General features: G+C 55.8%; 5 protein-coding genes across 6 annotated transcripts; 3 read left to right on the top strand and 2 right to left on the bottom strand.

Moving 5' to 3' along the window:
• Nucleotides 1-7,903: 7,903 nt before the first annotated feature.
• On the bottom strand, nucleotides 7,904-8,656 carry JDV02_010147 (uncharacterized protein; the record flags this gene model as incomplete). Its single annotated transcript, XM_047991866.1, has 2 exons — nucleotides 7,904-8,376; nucleotides 8,431-8,656. The coding sequence occupies 2 exons, from the start codon at nucleotides 8,654-8,656 to the stop codon at nucleotides 7,904-7,906; spliced, it is 699 nt and encodes a 232-aa protein (XP_047847879.1).
• A 915-nt stretch (nucleotides 8,657-9,571) lies between these two features.
• Nucleotides 9,572-10,409, top strand: JDV02_010146 (uncharacterized protein; the record flags this gene model as incomplete). Its single annotated transcript, XM_047991865.1, has 3 exons — nucleotides 9,572-9,732; nucleotides 9,779-10,089; nucleotides 10,141-10,409. The coding sequence occupies 3 exons, from the start codon at nucleotides 9,572-9,574 to the stop codon at nucleotides 10,407-10,409; spliced, it is 741 nt and encodes a 246-aa protein (XP_047847878.1).
• Nucleotides 10,410-12,051: 1,642 nt separating this feature from the next.
• On the top strand, nucleotides 12,052-12,712 carry JDV02_010145 (uncharacterized protein; the record flags this gene model as incomplete). Its single annotated transcript, XM_047991864.1, has 4 exons — nucleotides 12,052-12,200; nucleotides 12,247-12,371; nucleotides 12,435-12,551; nucleotides 12,600-12,712. 4 exons carry the CDS (start codon nucleotides 12,052-12,054, stop codon nucleotides 12,710-12,712), a joined length of 504 nt encoding a protein of 167 aa, XP_047847877.1.
• A 291-nt stretch (nucleotides 12,713-13,003) lies between these two features.
• APN2 (DNA-(apurinic or apyrimidinic site) lyase) lies at nucleotides 13,004-15,473 on the bottom strand (the record flags this gene model as incomplete). Of its 2 annotated transcripts, XM_047991862.1 has the most annotated exons (5): nucleotides 15,123-15,473; nucleotides 15,025-15,070; nucleotides 14,834-14,966; nucleotides 13,215-14,747; nucleotides 13,004-13,122 (listed from the first exon to the last, which is right to left on the bottom strand). In XM_047991862.1, the coding sequence occupies exons 3-5, from the start codon at nucleotides 14,961-14,963 to the stop codon at nucleotides 13,004-13,006; spliced, it is 1,782 nt and encodes a 593-aa protein (XP_047847875.1). In that variant the 5' UTR covers nucleotides 14,964-14,966; nucleotides 15,025-15,070; nucleotides 15,123-15,473. The 2 variants fall into 2 exon arrangements, with proteins under 2 accessions (XP_047847875.1, XP_047847876.1); XM_047991863.1 differs by having other exon boundaries at nucleotides 13,215-15,070; nucleotides 15,123-15,135; nucleotides 15,201-15,473.
• A 193-nt stretch (nucleotides 15,474-15,666) lies between these two features.
• On the top strand, nucleotides 15,667-16,740 carry EAT5 (Cytochrome c oxidase subunit 13, mitochondrial). Its single transcript, XM_047991861.1, has 5 exons — nucleotides 15,667-15,847; nucleotides 15,896-15,920; nucleotides 16,032-16,191; nucleotides 16,259-16,266; nucleotides 16,373-16,740. Exons 1-5 carry the CDS (start codon nucleotides 15,700-15,702, stop codon nucleotides 16,416-16,418), a joined length of 387 nt encoding a protein of 128 aa, XP_047847874.1. The 5' UTR covers nucleotides 15,667-15,699; the 3' UTR covers nucleotides 16,419-16,740.
• The last annotated feature ends 30 nt before the right edge of the window (nucleotides 16,741-16,770 follow it).

Below are 16,770 nucleotides of genomic sequence, written 5' to 3'. Positions count from 1 at the left end.
CGGTACGGTACATTATACTACAAGGGCGCGGGCAGCGGAAAGTGTCTGGCCACGGGGACGGACGAGACCGTTCCTTGGGCTGAAATGGGGCCAAGAACTGACAAATGCTGACCGTGGGCAGCAGAGCAGCAGCTGGGGGGGGGGGGAGTAGAGCTGAGCATGGATGGGCAGCAGCAGCAGCAGCAGCAGCAGCAGCAGCAGCCACGGCGGCGGCAGGCAGACGGAGTGGCGGGCCGGCTGGGCAAAAACCAAAGCGCCCAAGCTGGTAGGCACGTGGCCGCGAGCTGAGTGTGGCGTCCCTCCTCGCGAGTGGCAGCATATCTCTCTCCTGGCAAAGCTGAGAGCGGCAGACTCGGAGGGGCATTTTGGGGTGCGATTTCTCTGTCTCTCTCTCTCACACTCACACTCACACACACACACACGGGTCGACCGGGGAAACGCACTTGTAGTGCAGTACTTACACCACGTAGAGGTAGTTAGTAATCCACGTTGCAACCTCTCTCTCGACTGCAAGGGCGGGCATCGAGGCGTCACGCACGCCCGGGGAGGGATCTACGTATTATCTGACTTGGCTGGCGCTGGTGGTGCGGGAGCAGGGAATCCCCTTGCTGGCTTTTTGCAGCAGGGCCATCATCGTCCTTCCAGAAAAACGAAGAAACGACTCCCACCCCTCCCCCTCGTCCAAAGGGGGCCGGCGCCGGCATTGTCCCCTTTCTTCGGGAGAGGGAGAAAACCACACGGTAGTACCTTACCTTTCCCATAAGTGCCTCCCCCCCCAATATGCGCATCTCGTGCCTGGCCTTGCATGATGCGCGCGCACGCCAATGAGAAGAACGTTGGGTGGTGGCCCATGCATGCATGCATGCATACATGATGCACCACCACCTCTTTTTCTTCGCGTCCCGCCCGTCGTCTCCTCCTCACTCGTCGAGGTGCGGTGCGCGTGCCACGATTGTTGCTACTGCTGCTGCTTGCTGATGAGTTGCTCCTGTACTGTCTACCCGTCCGTCCTTCTTCACATGTGGGGCGTGGCCTGGGAGGGTGGTGGTTGTTGTTGATGAGCCAACAGCACCCGCCCCCCGGTCTGGTCCACGGGAAAGCAATTGATGTCTTGGCGATCGGCAGTACGTATGTAGGTACAGCACATTAGCAGAGGCCGAAAAAAAGTGAAACACGACCCTCCTCCTCCACTCCAGGCAGAAGAAGAAGATTAGTATCCCCATACAATGAAGAAAAAGTTGCGGCACGAGGCCAAAGGCCAGAATGGGCCTTTTGACAGAACGCGTGCTCGCTCGTCCGTCAAATGGCAGAATGGCTATCCTCTCCCCCCCCTCCACTCCTCCGGGCGGGACCGAGGAGGCTATCACATGCCCGGTCTCGAGATAGTCATTAAAATAAAGTATTGCCCCTAAATCGTACGTACTACTTTGGGCACAGTGGTATTTGGAATGCTACTGTACAACATGGTATTTCCCCCTCCCCCATCACTGATTGGGATTAGGCTGCTTGGGCGGGGAGATGGGAGGGCGCAATGCGGCGTTAGATTCCCATCGCTCGTCGTCTCGAAGAAGTAATGGTTCATCGCCAATCATCATCGTGGGCCCAGCGAACCCGCCTTGCCCTGCCCTGCCCTGCCCTGCCCTGCCCATCACCGCCGCGCTTCGGCACGTCCTCTCAAACCCGACTGGGCGCTGCTGCGGCTTCTGCCGTGCCCGACGACCCGTGATGCCTTGCGTGCTGCAACGCCCCCAAAGCCCATCATCAATCTGGCATTCAGTGCGGCGGCTCGGGAAGTTGGCCCCCCCCGTCTGTCACTGCGCCGGGCTGAACTGGACTGGACCGGCGAGATGATGCCAATATGTAGGTACGGACCGTCCAAGTACTAACCTGGTATTTAGATCTGATGGACGGCCGCGTTTGTTCGGGCCATCGCGCCGTGTCGAAACCGGGGTCCCGTCCAGGCCAACACAAACAGCCTGACGCCTTTACCCTTTCCTGCCTCTCAACTCAGCGGCCGCCCCCCCCTCAAGGATGGGCGCAAACTCGCCGCTAGCAAACGGCCAGCAGCAGCCCTGCTCGGCCTGGCCCAGTCCTGAGCAGCAGCAGCCCCCATCCTCTCCCTCCCCTCCCACGCGTTTTTCTGCAGTTGGCTGCCAACCGCAAATCTTGGTGGCGCCGACGCCCATTGGACGGCGGCAGTTGGGAAGGAGACCTTGGGGAGTGTCTTGCGTGGCGGGACGCCCGCCCCTCCCCCCGCTGTCGCCGCCGTCGCCGTCGCCGTCGCCGCTGGACCCCCCCCCCCCCTTAAACCTGGAACGCCCTTTTGTCTGTGTGTTTGTGCGTGTGCCCCGTGCCGGGGCTGCGTCGTCGATGTTTGCTGCGAGCCGAAATGATCTTTTTTTCCTTCGCAAACATTGACGAACGGCAGCAGCACCGGCCGCCTGGGTCCTCCTTTTTTTTGGCGTCATAATCTTCAGCTCGCCCGCATTTGATTGCTTGCTTGCTTGCTTGGCCCCTCGGGCTACAGGAAAAACCACCAAAAAAAGAAAAGAAATGGGGCCCGGGGGGAAGGGGGAAGGAAAAAGGGGACCGGGCGGGCGACCAGGTGTTCGGAGGAGTGAGTTTTCGTGCTGCTGGGCCCGCGACAAAAAATAGTATCTCTCTCCTCTTCCTCTTCCTGCCCATGAATGTCGTCGCGACATCTCGCCGCGCGGCGATAGGCCACAGAGCGCAGAAGAGGCGACGACATGGACGGCGTGCCCGCTCCCGTAAGTATCGCATCCGCAATTGTTGATTTCGCTTTGCCGCTGCAATAGCCGTGCGCGCGCGCTCGTGAGTGAGTGAGCTTTTTTTCTTCTCGTCGGCTTTCCAGGGCGGCACTGCTGCTACGACTACTCCCTGCTGGCCTTGCCTGCCCTGCCTACGTAACTCCCCGATTGTTCCCCGTGTGCTCTGCTCTGCTCTCTTCTATCCCTGTAGGATTCCTCATGAAACGAAGCAGGCAATTGATAAGGTAAGTAAGTAGTCATGGTCTCGTGCTGACAATGTCTATGATGCGATGCGATGCGATGCGCTGAGTTTACGCCATACGGACTACCCTACTACCTGCTATCCGCTCCCCGGTGCGACGCGCTGCGCTGACGTTGTACCATGCTTCAGCTGCCCTGCCCTGCCCGGCTTGGGTGATTGGCCCCTGAGCTGCCTACTAACCTTACCTTTGTGGCATGTACGAAACATGTATTTATCTTCCCCCCCCACGCTGGCGCGGTACCCGCAACGCAACGACAGTCATGACCAACGAACTGTACGTGTGTCCGTACCCCGTACATCGCCCACACCTGATCTTGTTACTTTGTAGTCAGTACCTGTAGTACCAGGCAAGGTGTTTGTTTGCATTGCCTAGGGTCAGTTCCTACCTTTGTAGGTAGCGTTGTCTTACCCGGGGCTGGAAACCGTTGGCGGCAGCACGGCGGACCGAGACATGAACCTAAGCCCTGACGGCAATGTCTCGGCAGAGAGCCACGACATGATGCCGGGGGAAGGGAGGGGCCGGCTTTCTCGACTCCGACTCGCGGCGCCGAAGCTGGGGCTGGGCCGAACAAAGTACGATACGTACATACACGCGCTCTCGGGCTAATTTACCCACACATAACTCTCCAGTGTACACACATACGTACAGAGCGAGCGGTTGAACGGGCCACAAGGGAGAGGGGAAAAAAAAGAGCAGATGATGCCACATGCCCACCTGAAGGTACAACATGGCAGGTACTACAGCTGCCGGGTGCTCCTCCAAGTCTGCTAAATTGAGAGCAGTTCGCGGGCTGGAGAGCTAGCGTCCGGACGCCATTTTCGATGCCACCAACATGAAGTGCTGCCCGCACGATATATATTAGGCAGAAAGACAGGAGAAGTACCAGCATTAATATGTTAGTAGCTGTGACAAATTGGCTCAGCACGTCTGGGGAACCTGGGGCTCGTTGACGGTGGCGTTTCAAGCCACCGCCAATTTATATACACAGTCAACGATAGGCAGGCACCGAGGTTGGTTTGCTTGCTTGCTGCCCGCTTGCTTGCTTGATGCTGCTGCCTCGCCTGAGTGGCTGTTTCCCCTGTCGAGCGAGCAGCACACCCATAAAGGTAAAACGGCAAAACGCACGACTCGGACAGAGCGAAGCCATATATGTCATCCATCCCTGGTGGCCCCGGACCTGGCGTTTTCCCAATCGGGATTGATGGGGGGGGGGGGGGGCATGAACCGTCCAGAGAACCTTATCTTCCAGAAACGCCAGCAAGCCTCACAGTGCCTCCTCCTGGTGGCGGAGGGGCCACTTGATTCGTGTCTTGAACTACTGACGGCCTCTAATGACACATGTTAGTGTCCGCTGAGGGGAAGGAGGGGGCCAAGGAGACGCCCACGATGGCCGAGACACGGATTCGATTCACCACCACACGGCACCGTTGTAGGATTTTGTGCATACATACATACTTACATACTACTTACTGCTGTACTGTAAGTACGTGATGTTTTTATCGTAGCAGCATCAAAGTGTTCCCCCCCTCCCCCCTTCAGCGACAACGCCCACGAAAGAGCATGGGCGGCTGCTCCACCCAACAACCTTTTCCTTCATCACGCATACCTGCGCAGCCTCGACTGGAGGGGAACGAACCACCTCAAAGTCCGAAAGCCCCGCGTGCGTGGTGGTTGGACTCCTCGCACAAAGACAAAATGCACCTGTTGTATCAGCCGGGGGTGTGTTGAAATTTACCTACCGGCGACAAGGGACACCGCGCGACCCTTTTTGGGAGGTCCCGTGTCCGTCTGCCGTCTGCCGAGGGCTGAGCGGTGGATTGTACTGTACGCGCCCCGTGTGCCTTGAGGAGGGACATAGTCTGCCCGCGAAGGGATATGCGGGGAGAAAGGGGGGCTCTCTCACGCCTCCTCTCATCACGGTAGCAGGGCCCTGCGTCGTCGCCGCAGCATAGGGGCACGTCAACGATGTGCCGGCCAGGCTGCGACCTAGTTCGTGCTAAGTTCCATAGTACGCACGCACGCACGCACATCGGTCACCGAGGGCAAGTGGCGTTTGTTGGCTAATTATAGGGCTGAGAGCAGCTGAGGCCAGCCCAGCCCAGCCCAGCCCAGCCCAGCCCAGCCCGGCCGACGGGCGGCCACCCCACGCCACCCCATCCATGCAGACAGACATGGCAAGTAGGATAATGTGGTACCGAGTACGTGCCAGATGCACTGGACTGTGTTGGATGGCGCTGTGTGTACGAAGGTACGTGGTACAGCGTGGGAAGTAAGTATGTACATGGGGCGCTTTGGTGGTGGTGGTGATGGTGGTGGTGAGAGTCCACTTTCACCCCGTCTTAAGCAGGTTGTGAGGCGCTCCTCCTCCCTCTTGACCGGTGGCGAGCCCTCACCACCTAATGTTTGCTGTCGCCAACTGTCGCAACCTTGACCTCGTCCGGCAGCAGCAGCGGCGTGTGTGGCGCACCCGCGGGGGGAAAGGAGATCACGGCGGCTGCCACACCCGGGGAGGGGGCACCTGGGCGTTTCGCGCCCCCCCGTTCCCCCTAAGGCCGATCTGTGAACGCCCTCTCCCCCTTTCGAGGCCATGAACCACGTGTCGTCGCATGGACGAGGGTGTCGAGGGCCGCCGGCGCCGCCTCCCCCCCCTCTGCGCGCGCGTAACCCCATGATACAGGCGATTTGAGTGGCATGGCCTGGCCTTGACTGGCTGGCTTGCATGTTCAAATCGCGGGTGATGGGTCCAAACAAACCCCTTCCCCCTCCCCCTTGGCGCTGCAGCGACAGTATGTATGTATGAACCTAATCCTCCTTTGCCCCCTTCCAAAGGGGCAAGTCGTACATTGCGGCAGGAGCGCGGGCGCCGCGACAATAGCAAGACTCTGAATGTAGGATCTCAACAAAGCACAGCCTTTTACAAGATAGTATAGCTAGGTAGGTAGGTATGGCGCTGAGCGAACGTTCAACCTAGTTCATACATGCATCGTTGGGTCTTCGCTGCCCTTCCTTGTGCCCATCTATCTATCCATTGAGTTGCCAACCGCTCAATGCTCCCCTTGACATGCTTACAGAATTGCAGGGGACAAATGACGTGGAGAGGGTTCGGCTCTGGGGGGTGGGTGGGTACCCTCCTCTGCTCGCCCCCTCCCCTCCCACCGCCGAGGAAACGAAGCTCACGATAGTCTGGGGTTGCCGCCAAGGCCCAAAAAAGGAGGGTGGGCCGGAGGGGGGAGGGTCCCGGCTCGACGCCATGATTGTCGATGGCGACCCTCGAGTCGACACGGGAAATCGAGTGCGACTTCAAATCGGATCCCCTTTTTGGTGGTGGTCCCTTGGTTGCACCGCGTCCGCTCCGCTGCCAACATGGATTGGATGGTTTTGGGGCCTTGCTGTGAAAGTCGTCGCATCGGAACCAATCCCCTGCCGCTGCCATCCCCAAAACGCTAATTCTGACGTCTGACAGAGGCTCGACGGGAAGTGGCCCATACCATCCATCCATCCACCCACCTGCTCACCCACCTTTGCCTCGCCTTGCCTTGCCTGGCATCCTGGCTTGCCCACTGCCTCGCAGCAGCAGCAGCAGCAACAGCCCGTTTGCTTGGTGATTTATGGGTCTACGCTCCAATCCCTGTGGCGATCGCTCAGGGCCTGGTCTCCTGCCAAAGACTCCAAGCCCCACATCCACCCCCCTCCCCATCAAAGTTCTTTCTTTCGCCCACGCCCCCTCTCCCCACCCCAGCGGTGCAGCCTACACCACACCCCAGCAAACCGACCCGCCCGACCACTGTGGAGAGAGAAAGAAAGAGCGCTGCTGCGTCCCCGTGTAAGTCGTCCACCACCACCACCACCCGCACGCGCACCTCAGCCTCCAACTTGTGCCAAGAAGGGCCCTCTCACTGTCGCCGCCAAACCCGCATCGTCCCCTTTGCCCACTGCGCCATCTGTAGATTTTCATTTTCCCCGGCCGGCCCTGCCTGCGCCCCCCCTTCCCTTCCCTCCCCACGAGACTCCACTGACGCGCGCTTCTATGTCCCGCCATTTGCTCTGCTGATGCTCCTGGGCCAGAACTCCCGGTGCATACCTAGTACCTGGGTAGCCAAAAGTGATTTGTGTTTCTGACGTAGCTGTTCTACACCGAGGAGGGAAACGCTGTGGTCGTTCCAGAAGTACTTGCGAGAGAGGCACTCGCCGTGGGCAGGCGGCGCAGGCCTCTGTTGCCCGCTGAAACTGTCCGCTCATAGAGTCGCGTGCCGTGTGCCGTATATATTGTCTGTCGTCGCCACAGGAACGCTGCCCCCAGAATCAAAGACCTAGGCATATTTTTGCGAGGTGGAGAAACTCATCCGCTGAAACTTCTGTGATCTCGATCAAGACCCCAAAACTCGATAGCTTCAAGTAAAAGAAACATGTGCAGCCCGAGCATTCGAGAATTCAGTGCATGCCTTCCCGGTGCTCAAGTAACCCAAGACTGCCGCCGGGCAGATTTTTGAGGCCGCCGACAACTAGGCAGCTCACACTGTACCTACGTATCGTCCCGCTCCAGCCTTCGCGTCTGAAGAGCAGGGCTCCTTTGCTGACAGCATTGGCGCAAGTTCAAACGCTGTTCTCAGCATCAGCAAGCCGTCATGCGGTGCATGCGAGACGAGCATCAGAGACTATATGTAGCCTTTTCACTTAGTATGCGCGAAGTTGAGTAGTGGAAGATTGTGAATGTCATTTCAAAGAGCATTCTAGAAAACAAAAACGCCAATGAGGGCCAACTGATTGCTCAGTATGGAGTCCATTTCCTGCCCGCCCCAACTCCAATCTGAAAACCTGATATGGGTATCCCGAAACCAGCGAAAACTTGCAGGCAATGCAAAAGTTGAATGATCAGTTGTTGGTGAAGAGACCCCATTCGACCGGAGCATCGTGCTCAGTACCCATGAAACCAACTGTGATCTCGCCGGTGGAGACGAACTGAGTCGCATCAGGGCCGATCAAAGCGAGATCAGCGACAACAGGCTGCCAAGACGCCGCATCATCAACACCATCTTCGGTGCTAACGAAGGCGTTGGGAAGATAGATGTGGTTTCCGGTGTTGGATCCGAAATTTCCGTTGTTGATCGTCTGAAGGGCGCCGGGTGCGTGGCCTTGAAAGCCCTGAGGTTGACCTTGCATGAGCATGGCGGCAATCTGCTGCTGGTTCATGCCCATCTGGCCTGAGCCATTGATTCTCTCAGGACGCTGAACGCCATGTCCCTGTCCCTGAACGTTGGGGCGTTCACGCATGGTCAATTCCAGAGGGTTGTTGTTACCGCCCACACGGCGAGCACCTCTGGTAGGCGCGGGAAGGGCAGAGAAATCTGTAAATACCGTCAGTTAAAGCAATACATACAAAGCTTGGTTATGTGACGAACTCGGGTCGTAATCATAGACGGCATCGCCACAAACATTGGCGACCTCATCCTCGGTCGAGCAGGTGAAGATCTCGTACGTGATGGAATTATGTCCGCCGTTCATAACGTAGGCGAGAGTAACACGATCCGCAGCCTGTCCAAGGACCATCCAGTAGCCCCCGATGGAGGGGGCGAGACGCTGGAGGGTCGCCTCGGGGATGAGACTCTCGGCCTGGATGGTCGTCATTTTCCCTTGCAACTTGGTGTTGAGGTGGATTGTAGAGGGATTCAGGTCTCGACTCTGTTGTGACTGTGGTGAAAGGGCGAAGGAAGAAAGAGGTGTCGGAGGCAGAGAACGCGAAGAGTATGTGTGGGATGCAGCGCCAGACTGGTGGGCACCGGGCAGGGTACAAGTTGCGCAAGTCGAGCGGGCTGTGGGGCCTGTGTTTCGGCAAGGTTGCCCTCGTAAAGACTGCGTTAGAGGTGCGCCTTGTGCCAATTCTGCAGCATTTTTAGGGCCAGGAGCGCTCAGTTCTAATCAGTGCCCTGTTTCAAAAGACTCTTCATCAAGGTCAATTTAGCATTCTCGTACGGGAAGTATACAAATGTCTACTTGAAGGAACAATGAATGAGGTCCTTTACAGTACTTATGCCATTGCGCTCTACATCATTTAGGCTGTGCGATTTGGCGGGGCACGCGCGTTGGCGTACGTTTGCACTGGTGGCGAAGGGGGTGTCACCGTGGCCAACGCTAAAATTGAGGGGAGGGGTGCATTTATCTGGGGTGGGAGGGGTAGGGGCGAAGTGGCTGCTGGGGTGTGCCCAGAGAAGAACTGGTGCAGCACTTGTGGGGGTGCCTACTTCTGGGACCACCTCCAACCTCTTCTCGAACTGCTCAACCTCTGGCACAGATTCCGACTTCTTTCTTCACATCCCCTCTTGGGCGGGTTGAAAGATTTGAAACAGCCGCTTCGATTGACTTTCGACCTCATCTCAGCTCCGTGCATCGTACTTGGAGAGGGTTTCTTCCTTCATACCGCTCCTAGTGATTACAGTCTGGAAATTCTCGACCTCCCAATACCGGCCTCGCCGCACACCCAGCAGACCTTCTACCGAGATTTGAATGCCAAGAGGCGAAATCACGACGATGGATCCTCCCACGATGATCAGTGCTCACGACATGGAGGGACTGGAGAGGCTGGACAGAATCTGGAGTGCTCTCGAACTCCAGGTCAGCCCTTTCTGCCAGGTTCTGGTTGTCCCGGGAGTCACCTTCCGTCTTCTCGACAGCTCTGGCAAGAGGTTCATTGCTGCCAAATTCATGTATGTGGTCTGCTCAGCAATGAGAATGAATTCTAACTCGAGGCAGGCCACATGTTCGGGAGTCCCTCATCTATGTCATCGATGGCACTGGAAATAGTGACCGAGTTTTCCTTGGTGCTCCTCGCCACTTCGTGGCTGAAGGTGGCACGATCTTGTCCGCTCCTGGCGCTGTTGGACATAACCTCTTCTGGATCCGAAAGAATCAGTCGCAGCCGATTACCGCGACTTTGATTTCGGCGCCCATTCCGCCCAAGCATCTCAAGATCCCCCGCCCTCCCAATGCGTACATTCTCTACCGCAAGGAACGCCATCATTTGGTGAAGGCAGCCAACCCGGGCATCACCAACAACGAAATCTGTAAGTTCAATCTCCCGAGGTATGATCAGTCAGAGCCCTAACAACTTCAAGCCCAGATCCTTGGAAAAGCTTGGAATGGTGAGACCGAGGAGATCAGAAAGAAGTACAAGGACATGTCACTTCAGGTGAAGCAGGCACTCTTGGAGAAGCACCCGGACTACCAGTACCGCCCTCGCCGTCCTTCTGAGAGACGTCGCCGCAGTCGTCGCGGCACTCAGACCTCGTCTGTCCATCATGGCGCTGGCAATACCAATGTCGTCAGCTCTCCTGGAAGTGCTGCTTCTGCGGATTCTCCCGCCGACTCAAATGGCGACGTTTGAGCTTCGACGCCCAGAAGAATTCGGAATTTACTTCAGAATTCGTTGAGATACATGGTGTGACTGGAAATTCTCAGGAACGCAACTCGTGAGGACAAAAGGTAAGTCAGAACATCGCTGATTCAGGACAATTTAACTAATTCACGGGCTGCAGTATTTATACTTCTCGCATTTGATACCCTCAGCTTTCAGCAGCAAAGCTGTTTGTGGCCTTGACCACGGCAAGATTGGCCAGCATGAACGCCAACAATTCACACCTTCCGACAAAACCCCTACAAATCCTGTTCTTGGCTCGAGAGCGCTGAGTGCGGCGAAGGGTCTTTATGGAAGTTAATGAAGGAATTCAGTCAAATGCTATATGCCAAGGAAGTTGGTCTTCGTCGGCCGGCGCAAATTTGGCTCTTGCGGTCAATGCCATCAGGAAGAAGGGAGGGAAACTAGGAACGAGAGCTGGAGTCAATTCGACTTCAATGGCGTCCTCTCTTTCACTAGCCTCTAAGTAGACATTACAGAGACAGTTGCAGAACAGCGACTTAAATAGATCCGGTCACACCAACGCATCGCTCATCAAGAACTGAACGTCAAGGTTGTGACCCTTCTTTGAGAGCATGCAGTCGTGGGCTTTGGTGGTGCCGCGTCTGCAAAGCGAAACTCAGGTTTGCGTGTAATCATAGGAGCTCCATGTCCCAGGCCAACTATCTAGGGGCTCCGAAACACTACTTGCAGCACACGTAGGCCCTCAATGTAACGGCTTTCTTCGCGATCAAAGGATTCACTGCAAAAATCTTATGAGGATTTACTGAAGGGTTGGATCCACTGAATAAATAATGGGTAACATGCCTGGAAGAGCACATTGGGGTGAACTGAAGCTCATTGATATGTCACGCAGCGAATGTAGAGATGCTTTTGGGTTGCCATCTTCGCAGAGTACCCTGGCAAGGCTGTCGTAGCTTCCACAGTAGCATTTGTCGACTAATAAGCTAGTATCACTTTGCATGTCAGACACATTTTCGTGTAGTCAATGAAGAACTTTACGGGGCAGTCGCTTTAGCGGTAGCTGAGATTAACATTCACAGTGCGGGAAATGATTCGTTGTACCGGTAGGACATTTGCGCCGTTTGTTGAATTGGAGAAGGGAGTCGAATCAATCAGACGATCTATTATCACTGCGGTGAAGAATTTGGGAGACACTGCAATGCGCGAAGATGATGGGAGAAGCGGAGAGAGGCGCAACGCGTTGAAAACTGACGGCTCCAGCCTGAAAGAGGTTTCGCAGGTGATTACAGATGTGAGGCAGGTGCCCGCAAGTGCCGCCACAGGAGACGGGATGAACTAGTTGACTACTACTAGTGCTTCACCCACTGTGATTCCTTACTGCCCAGTAGGCACTGGGATTCACTGGTATTTGGGCTGTTCGACACCCTTCTCTGCACTTCCACTGTGCAGACTTTCCCTCGTCATCCCCCCAGTCACTATCGGTTCACGTGGCTCCCTCCTCAACCACTCTTTATTACGAAGCCCTCTCTTCTTTCCCTCATCCAATACACTCCGCTCTTTCAGCGCACCACCCCTTCTGATCATCGCCAATCACTACATCACCGTCCTTCTGCGTTACGCAGTGTCGCGTTCCGAATCATCTGGCGCTATGTCTGTGCCAGTTCCTGCACCGAGCCGACGCCAGGCTCTCAGCGTGAGAATTGGTGTCACGTTCATCAGCAACGGCCCCGACACCCACATCATCGTACCCGACACTTTGAGCGAGGATTTCGTGAGAAGAATGGCAAACAATCTCAGGTAAACAGGGTTCTTCGTCTGAAAGAATGTGAACTGACTTGATTAGCGCCCGCTCCCAGCAGCCTGTCAAGGTATTTCATGATGCTGGCAGCGAGACTTTCCGCGTGTGCCCGTGGCGCCCCGGAAACGCTCTGGATCCTGCGCTGTACGGCGTTTTACGTTTCGAGTGCAGTAAGTGACTTTATTCGCTTGGGTGGGGAGACAGTCTCCTTCATAGCTAACCCGCTTTCGTAGACGCCATTCGCCTGCAGACCACGTACCCACGAGACAACCGGGCTCAAGCCCTCTACACCCTCTATCACTCTGCGGAGTTGCGGGAGGAAGAGCCACATTTGTGCGAGGAGGAGATCGGTACGTCAACCGACAATTCTTTTTTGAATAAGCGTTAATAATCAGCAGCACTCCTTGTCCGAACCATGTGGGAAGCTGAGCCTTTGGGGGAACAGCAGCTTTGGGAATACTGGGCCTGGGAGGAAAGATGCGACCTCCATCGTCGACTTATCGGCCTCTGATGGGCGTCTACCTGGGGCACTTGGTGTTTGTTTCTCGATATACTTGTCCATTCTCAATGGCAGGATCGACTGATCATACATCGTGAAGGCTTCTAAAGTTGCTATCATACGATCGCCATTGGGGGACATTCGTGGGCTATTTGCATCGTGGAAGGAGCGGAGGTCAAAGGATCACTTCGCATTGTCAATAGCCGACTCATATTGCGTGAAGATGCACGGCGATCGTAGCAATCCAGCGCAAAGAAATGCTCTTTTGAGAATTGTATTGTTGGCGCGTTGTGGCGTGGTCGCTCACATGGATTGCTTGCTCCAATCACTACTCCATATGAACGTTCCACAGCGCCATTCTGACCCATGCTCCTTCTCGCCCGAAGGCCCAAGCGGCCGCCGACAAATGTAGAACGACCGACCTAGATACAAGTTAGCGCAAAACGGGATTAGGAGAGGGAGTTGGCGCTGCCAAGCGAGGCAGTTTGGAGAGGTGGCTTTGCCGAGAACCTACCGCAATTGACGCCGGGCTTTTTGGTGAGAAGGCTGATACAAGGCTCGTCGTGCTCGCAACGCGGGGGAACGCGCTTTCCCAGAAGCCTGGACCAAGACTCTTTGGCCTCGATTGGATCAAAGACATTTTCCACGGGTGAAGCGGAGCGATCAGGAGACAGAAGGGGCTGTGACGATTTCTCAGCTGGCGCGACACTGTTTTGCACATCTTGCGCAGGCAGTTCCGTGGTGACAGTAGAAGCAGTAGGGGATTCTGTTGCAACTGCGCCACCCCGAGGCGATTGATGGAGTGTCTCTGCTGTATCTTGGTGTCTCTGGCCCACTGGCTTGAAAAAGCCTTGCAGTGTTCGCTGACCGGCTTGAGCGTTGGCGCCAGCGGAACTCGAGCCATCGGCCTGTCGAGGCCGCTTCGTAGATCTGAAGGTGGTAGTCACTGCCGGAGACCTCTTGCGCGGTGAGGCCAGCGACTGAGCTGTCGTAGCCGGGAATATTTCAGAAGCATTGGCGTCTTCCTTCGAAACGAGGTCCGGTTTCCTCACAGTGGTCGCACTTGAGCTCGAGGAGGGTATGCTGCCCGGTTTCTGTGAGAGTGATTGCTGCCCGCCAGAGGCTGTCCTGGAGAACATGTCTCTGATGCTCTGACGCCGGTCGAACTCCGGTATCAACCTGGCAGAAAGAGGAAGGCTGTCCCTGTGAGACCATTCCCGCAAGCGTTCTCCGTCGCTGAACATGCCTGGAGGGTTCATCATATCTTTGATGGAGACGTGCCGCCCTTCCACATGGACTACATCGGCCAGCATCCCAAACACCGGGCAGTGATCCGAGCCCATCAATCCCTGCTGTATATCGGCGTGTGCGAACCAGGACTTCAAGCCCGCGCTGCACAATATGTAATCGATGCGGCTGCCGTTGTTGGCGGGCCGGGTATTGCGCTTCGTGTCCCAGCAGGTATTCATACCCTGCCGACTCGGATGAAAACACCGGCACAGATCCCAGAGTACCGGGATCTCTCTCCCTTCGTCTCTCTGCCCGGACACATCGCCGTCAAAAATGAGGTGGTTGAAGATGCGACGCGAAGGCACCGCTTTCCACTCCTCTAAGGACATGCCTTCCTTGCGAATACATTCCGCAACGTTTGTGGAGTCAATCTCGGATCGGATAACGTTTAAGTCGCCTGTGAGTATGACTTGCTTGCCTGACGCGACAAGATTTCGTATCCGCACGTCCAGGGCCTCCAGAAAAGCAACTCGAAAGTTGTGACGAGACTCGTTGCGGTTGGCAGGACTGTATACGCCCAAGAGAACAAAGGCAGGGAATTCTAGGATGACACAGCGCCCCTCGGAATCTAGCTCAAGCTCATCGACATTGCCCGAGAGCTGACCAGGCATGGGGTATCCACCAATCCGCTGATCTTCGGGAAGATCACGAAACTTTGTTGATGATTGTGGTGGTGTGAGAACGCCTGTGACGCCTTCCTCAGCACGCACAGGGGCACAGGTCGCGTTTCGAGTATAAATTGCCACCCCCGAATAGCCTGGAAGGTATGGCGTTAGCTGGAACATCTGGAAGGATGTCGCTGGCCCCTCCAGACCGTGTGGACAGGGGACGGTCCTGGACAACCTTTCTTGTGCCTCGGAAGACTAAAGTACACATCCCAGCCCGGCACGAGAACCATATCATCTTGTAGGTCTTTGCGCTGTATCTTAACCTCCTGCATGACGACGATGTCGGCCTCTAGGATATCGAACATTGCCTATTCAGTAGTGTAAGCTATGCCAGCTACAGTCGGCGCCCCGACAATATGGAATCACCTGGAATGTTCGCTGCTCCCTCCATGGCTGGTATGCAAAAGGGTTTCTGTTCTGCCTGTGAGCGGGTAGGTCATTCGGAAGCAGAGCGTCGAGACCACCTTATACCATTCACTAAACAGCTTGTCAGTCGTAGGGATTTTGAAGGGCCACACAGCCCAAATCGCTTCCAAACTGACCATTCCAGGATGTTATTCGAAATCCCATGTTGGCAGGGCTTCAGAGCTCTTCTGCATACTTCCACATATCTGACGGCGTCTAGATCCCGTCTTCCGCTCTCTATTGTTGTGAGCCAGCAAATGGCTCTGCAGCTTTTGCGCGGCTATCGTAGGCGCTGTTGTCAATCTAGTCGAGTAAAAGAAGGTGCTGTAAGTTAAATGTCTCGCGGCTTCGTTTGGGCTGACCAACACCACACATTCTCCGTGCTGATGATGGACGAGGTGAAGTTGAGCTCAGGCACGTCATCACACTGTATACTGTACTCGTCCCCACATTTAGATGGCGCGACGGTTGACGCAGGACGGCTGCGCGCTTGCCCCGCGAAATCACGTGCATTGATTTTCACGCCTGACTATTGAGGCACCGACGATTGGCTCTAACCGAGCTCCATCCGGAATGAGCTGATTGACCTCACAACTTGCAACGGCCAATTCTTCGAGGACGAACAGGACCGCCACCATGCTTGCTGCACGACCTGCTACCCGCGCGGCCTCGCGCCTTGCTACGCAGCTGCGCGCCCCCGCTCAGCGACGTTTTGCCAGCACCGCTGAGAACGAGTTCATCAAGGAGCGCCAGCACATCAAGGATCACGCCAAGGGCACGACTGGTAAGCCATCTATCCATTGGCCATGGCGAGCAATAGTAACATGAATAGACTTGTGGAAGAAGATCTCCATCTAGTACGTTTTCCGCATATCCCGCCGGTGCAATGGGCGGTCGCCACCCGAGTAGCCCGAGACGCGCAAAGCGACAAAGTCGCCTTTACGATCAGATGCTAACCCGCCGCGAAGCGCCGTCATCCCTGCTCTGGCTCTCTCTGGTGCCAATGCCTGGTATCTTTGGAAGGCTCACTGGGAGCACTGGGACCACATGCCCCCTCTGGAGGAGCGCACCGAATACCCCTACCAGAACATTCGCACCAAGAACTACCAGTGGGGCGACGGAGACAAGGTAAGCTCCCGCATATTTGCTGCGGCCCCGACTTGGCAGTCATGGATGGTGGCTAACGGTGAATCAGACTCTGTTGTAAGTATCTGTCCGCATGCCTTTCTCTGGTGCGCGTGTCGTGCGCCTACCGGCCTCTGGGCTTCTCGGAGTGACTTCGACTACTGGTGCTAACAACAGAAAACAGCTGGAACGAGTCAGTCAACTACCACAACAAGGACAAGGTCGCGTAAGAGGGTATTCGCATCGGCCAGGATTATGTGTTGCTAGCTGCAGTGATAGACGATTTCCTGGGTTACCCACCCTTGTACAAGTTCCCTTTGTTCAATTGACAATGGTGTTGATAATGGTCGTATTGTGCCTCCAATGGGCAACTCATCGGTGATATACTCAATGGCACACTGGTTTGCGATATTCTCGAGGAAGCTGGAGCAGCAAGAGGAAAGCCGTCCAGGACGCAAGGTCGGCTCAAAATGCGTGGCTCCTTGAGGTAGACTAGCGAGTCCTACATACGTTATTTTCTCAAGACACATGTCAACTATCGCTGTTTAGCAGGAGTGTTCGACCAAGCCGCGTCCCGAACGA

Source organism: Purpureocillium takamizusanense, chromosome 11, assembly GCF_022605165.1.
Source record: "Purpureocillium takamizusanense chromosome 11, complete sequence".
NCBI classification, from domain to species: domain Eukaryota; kingdom Fungi; phylum Ascomycota; class Sordariomycetes; order Hypocreales; family Ophiocordycipitaceae; genus Purpureocillium; species Purpureocillium takamizusanense.
Note: the sequence above shows the minus strand (reverse complement) of the source record. Positions and strands in the feature narration are given on the sequence as shown.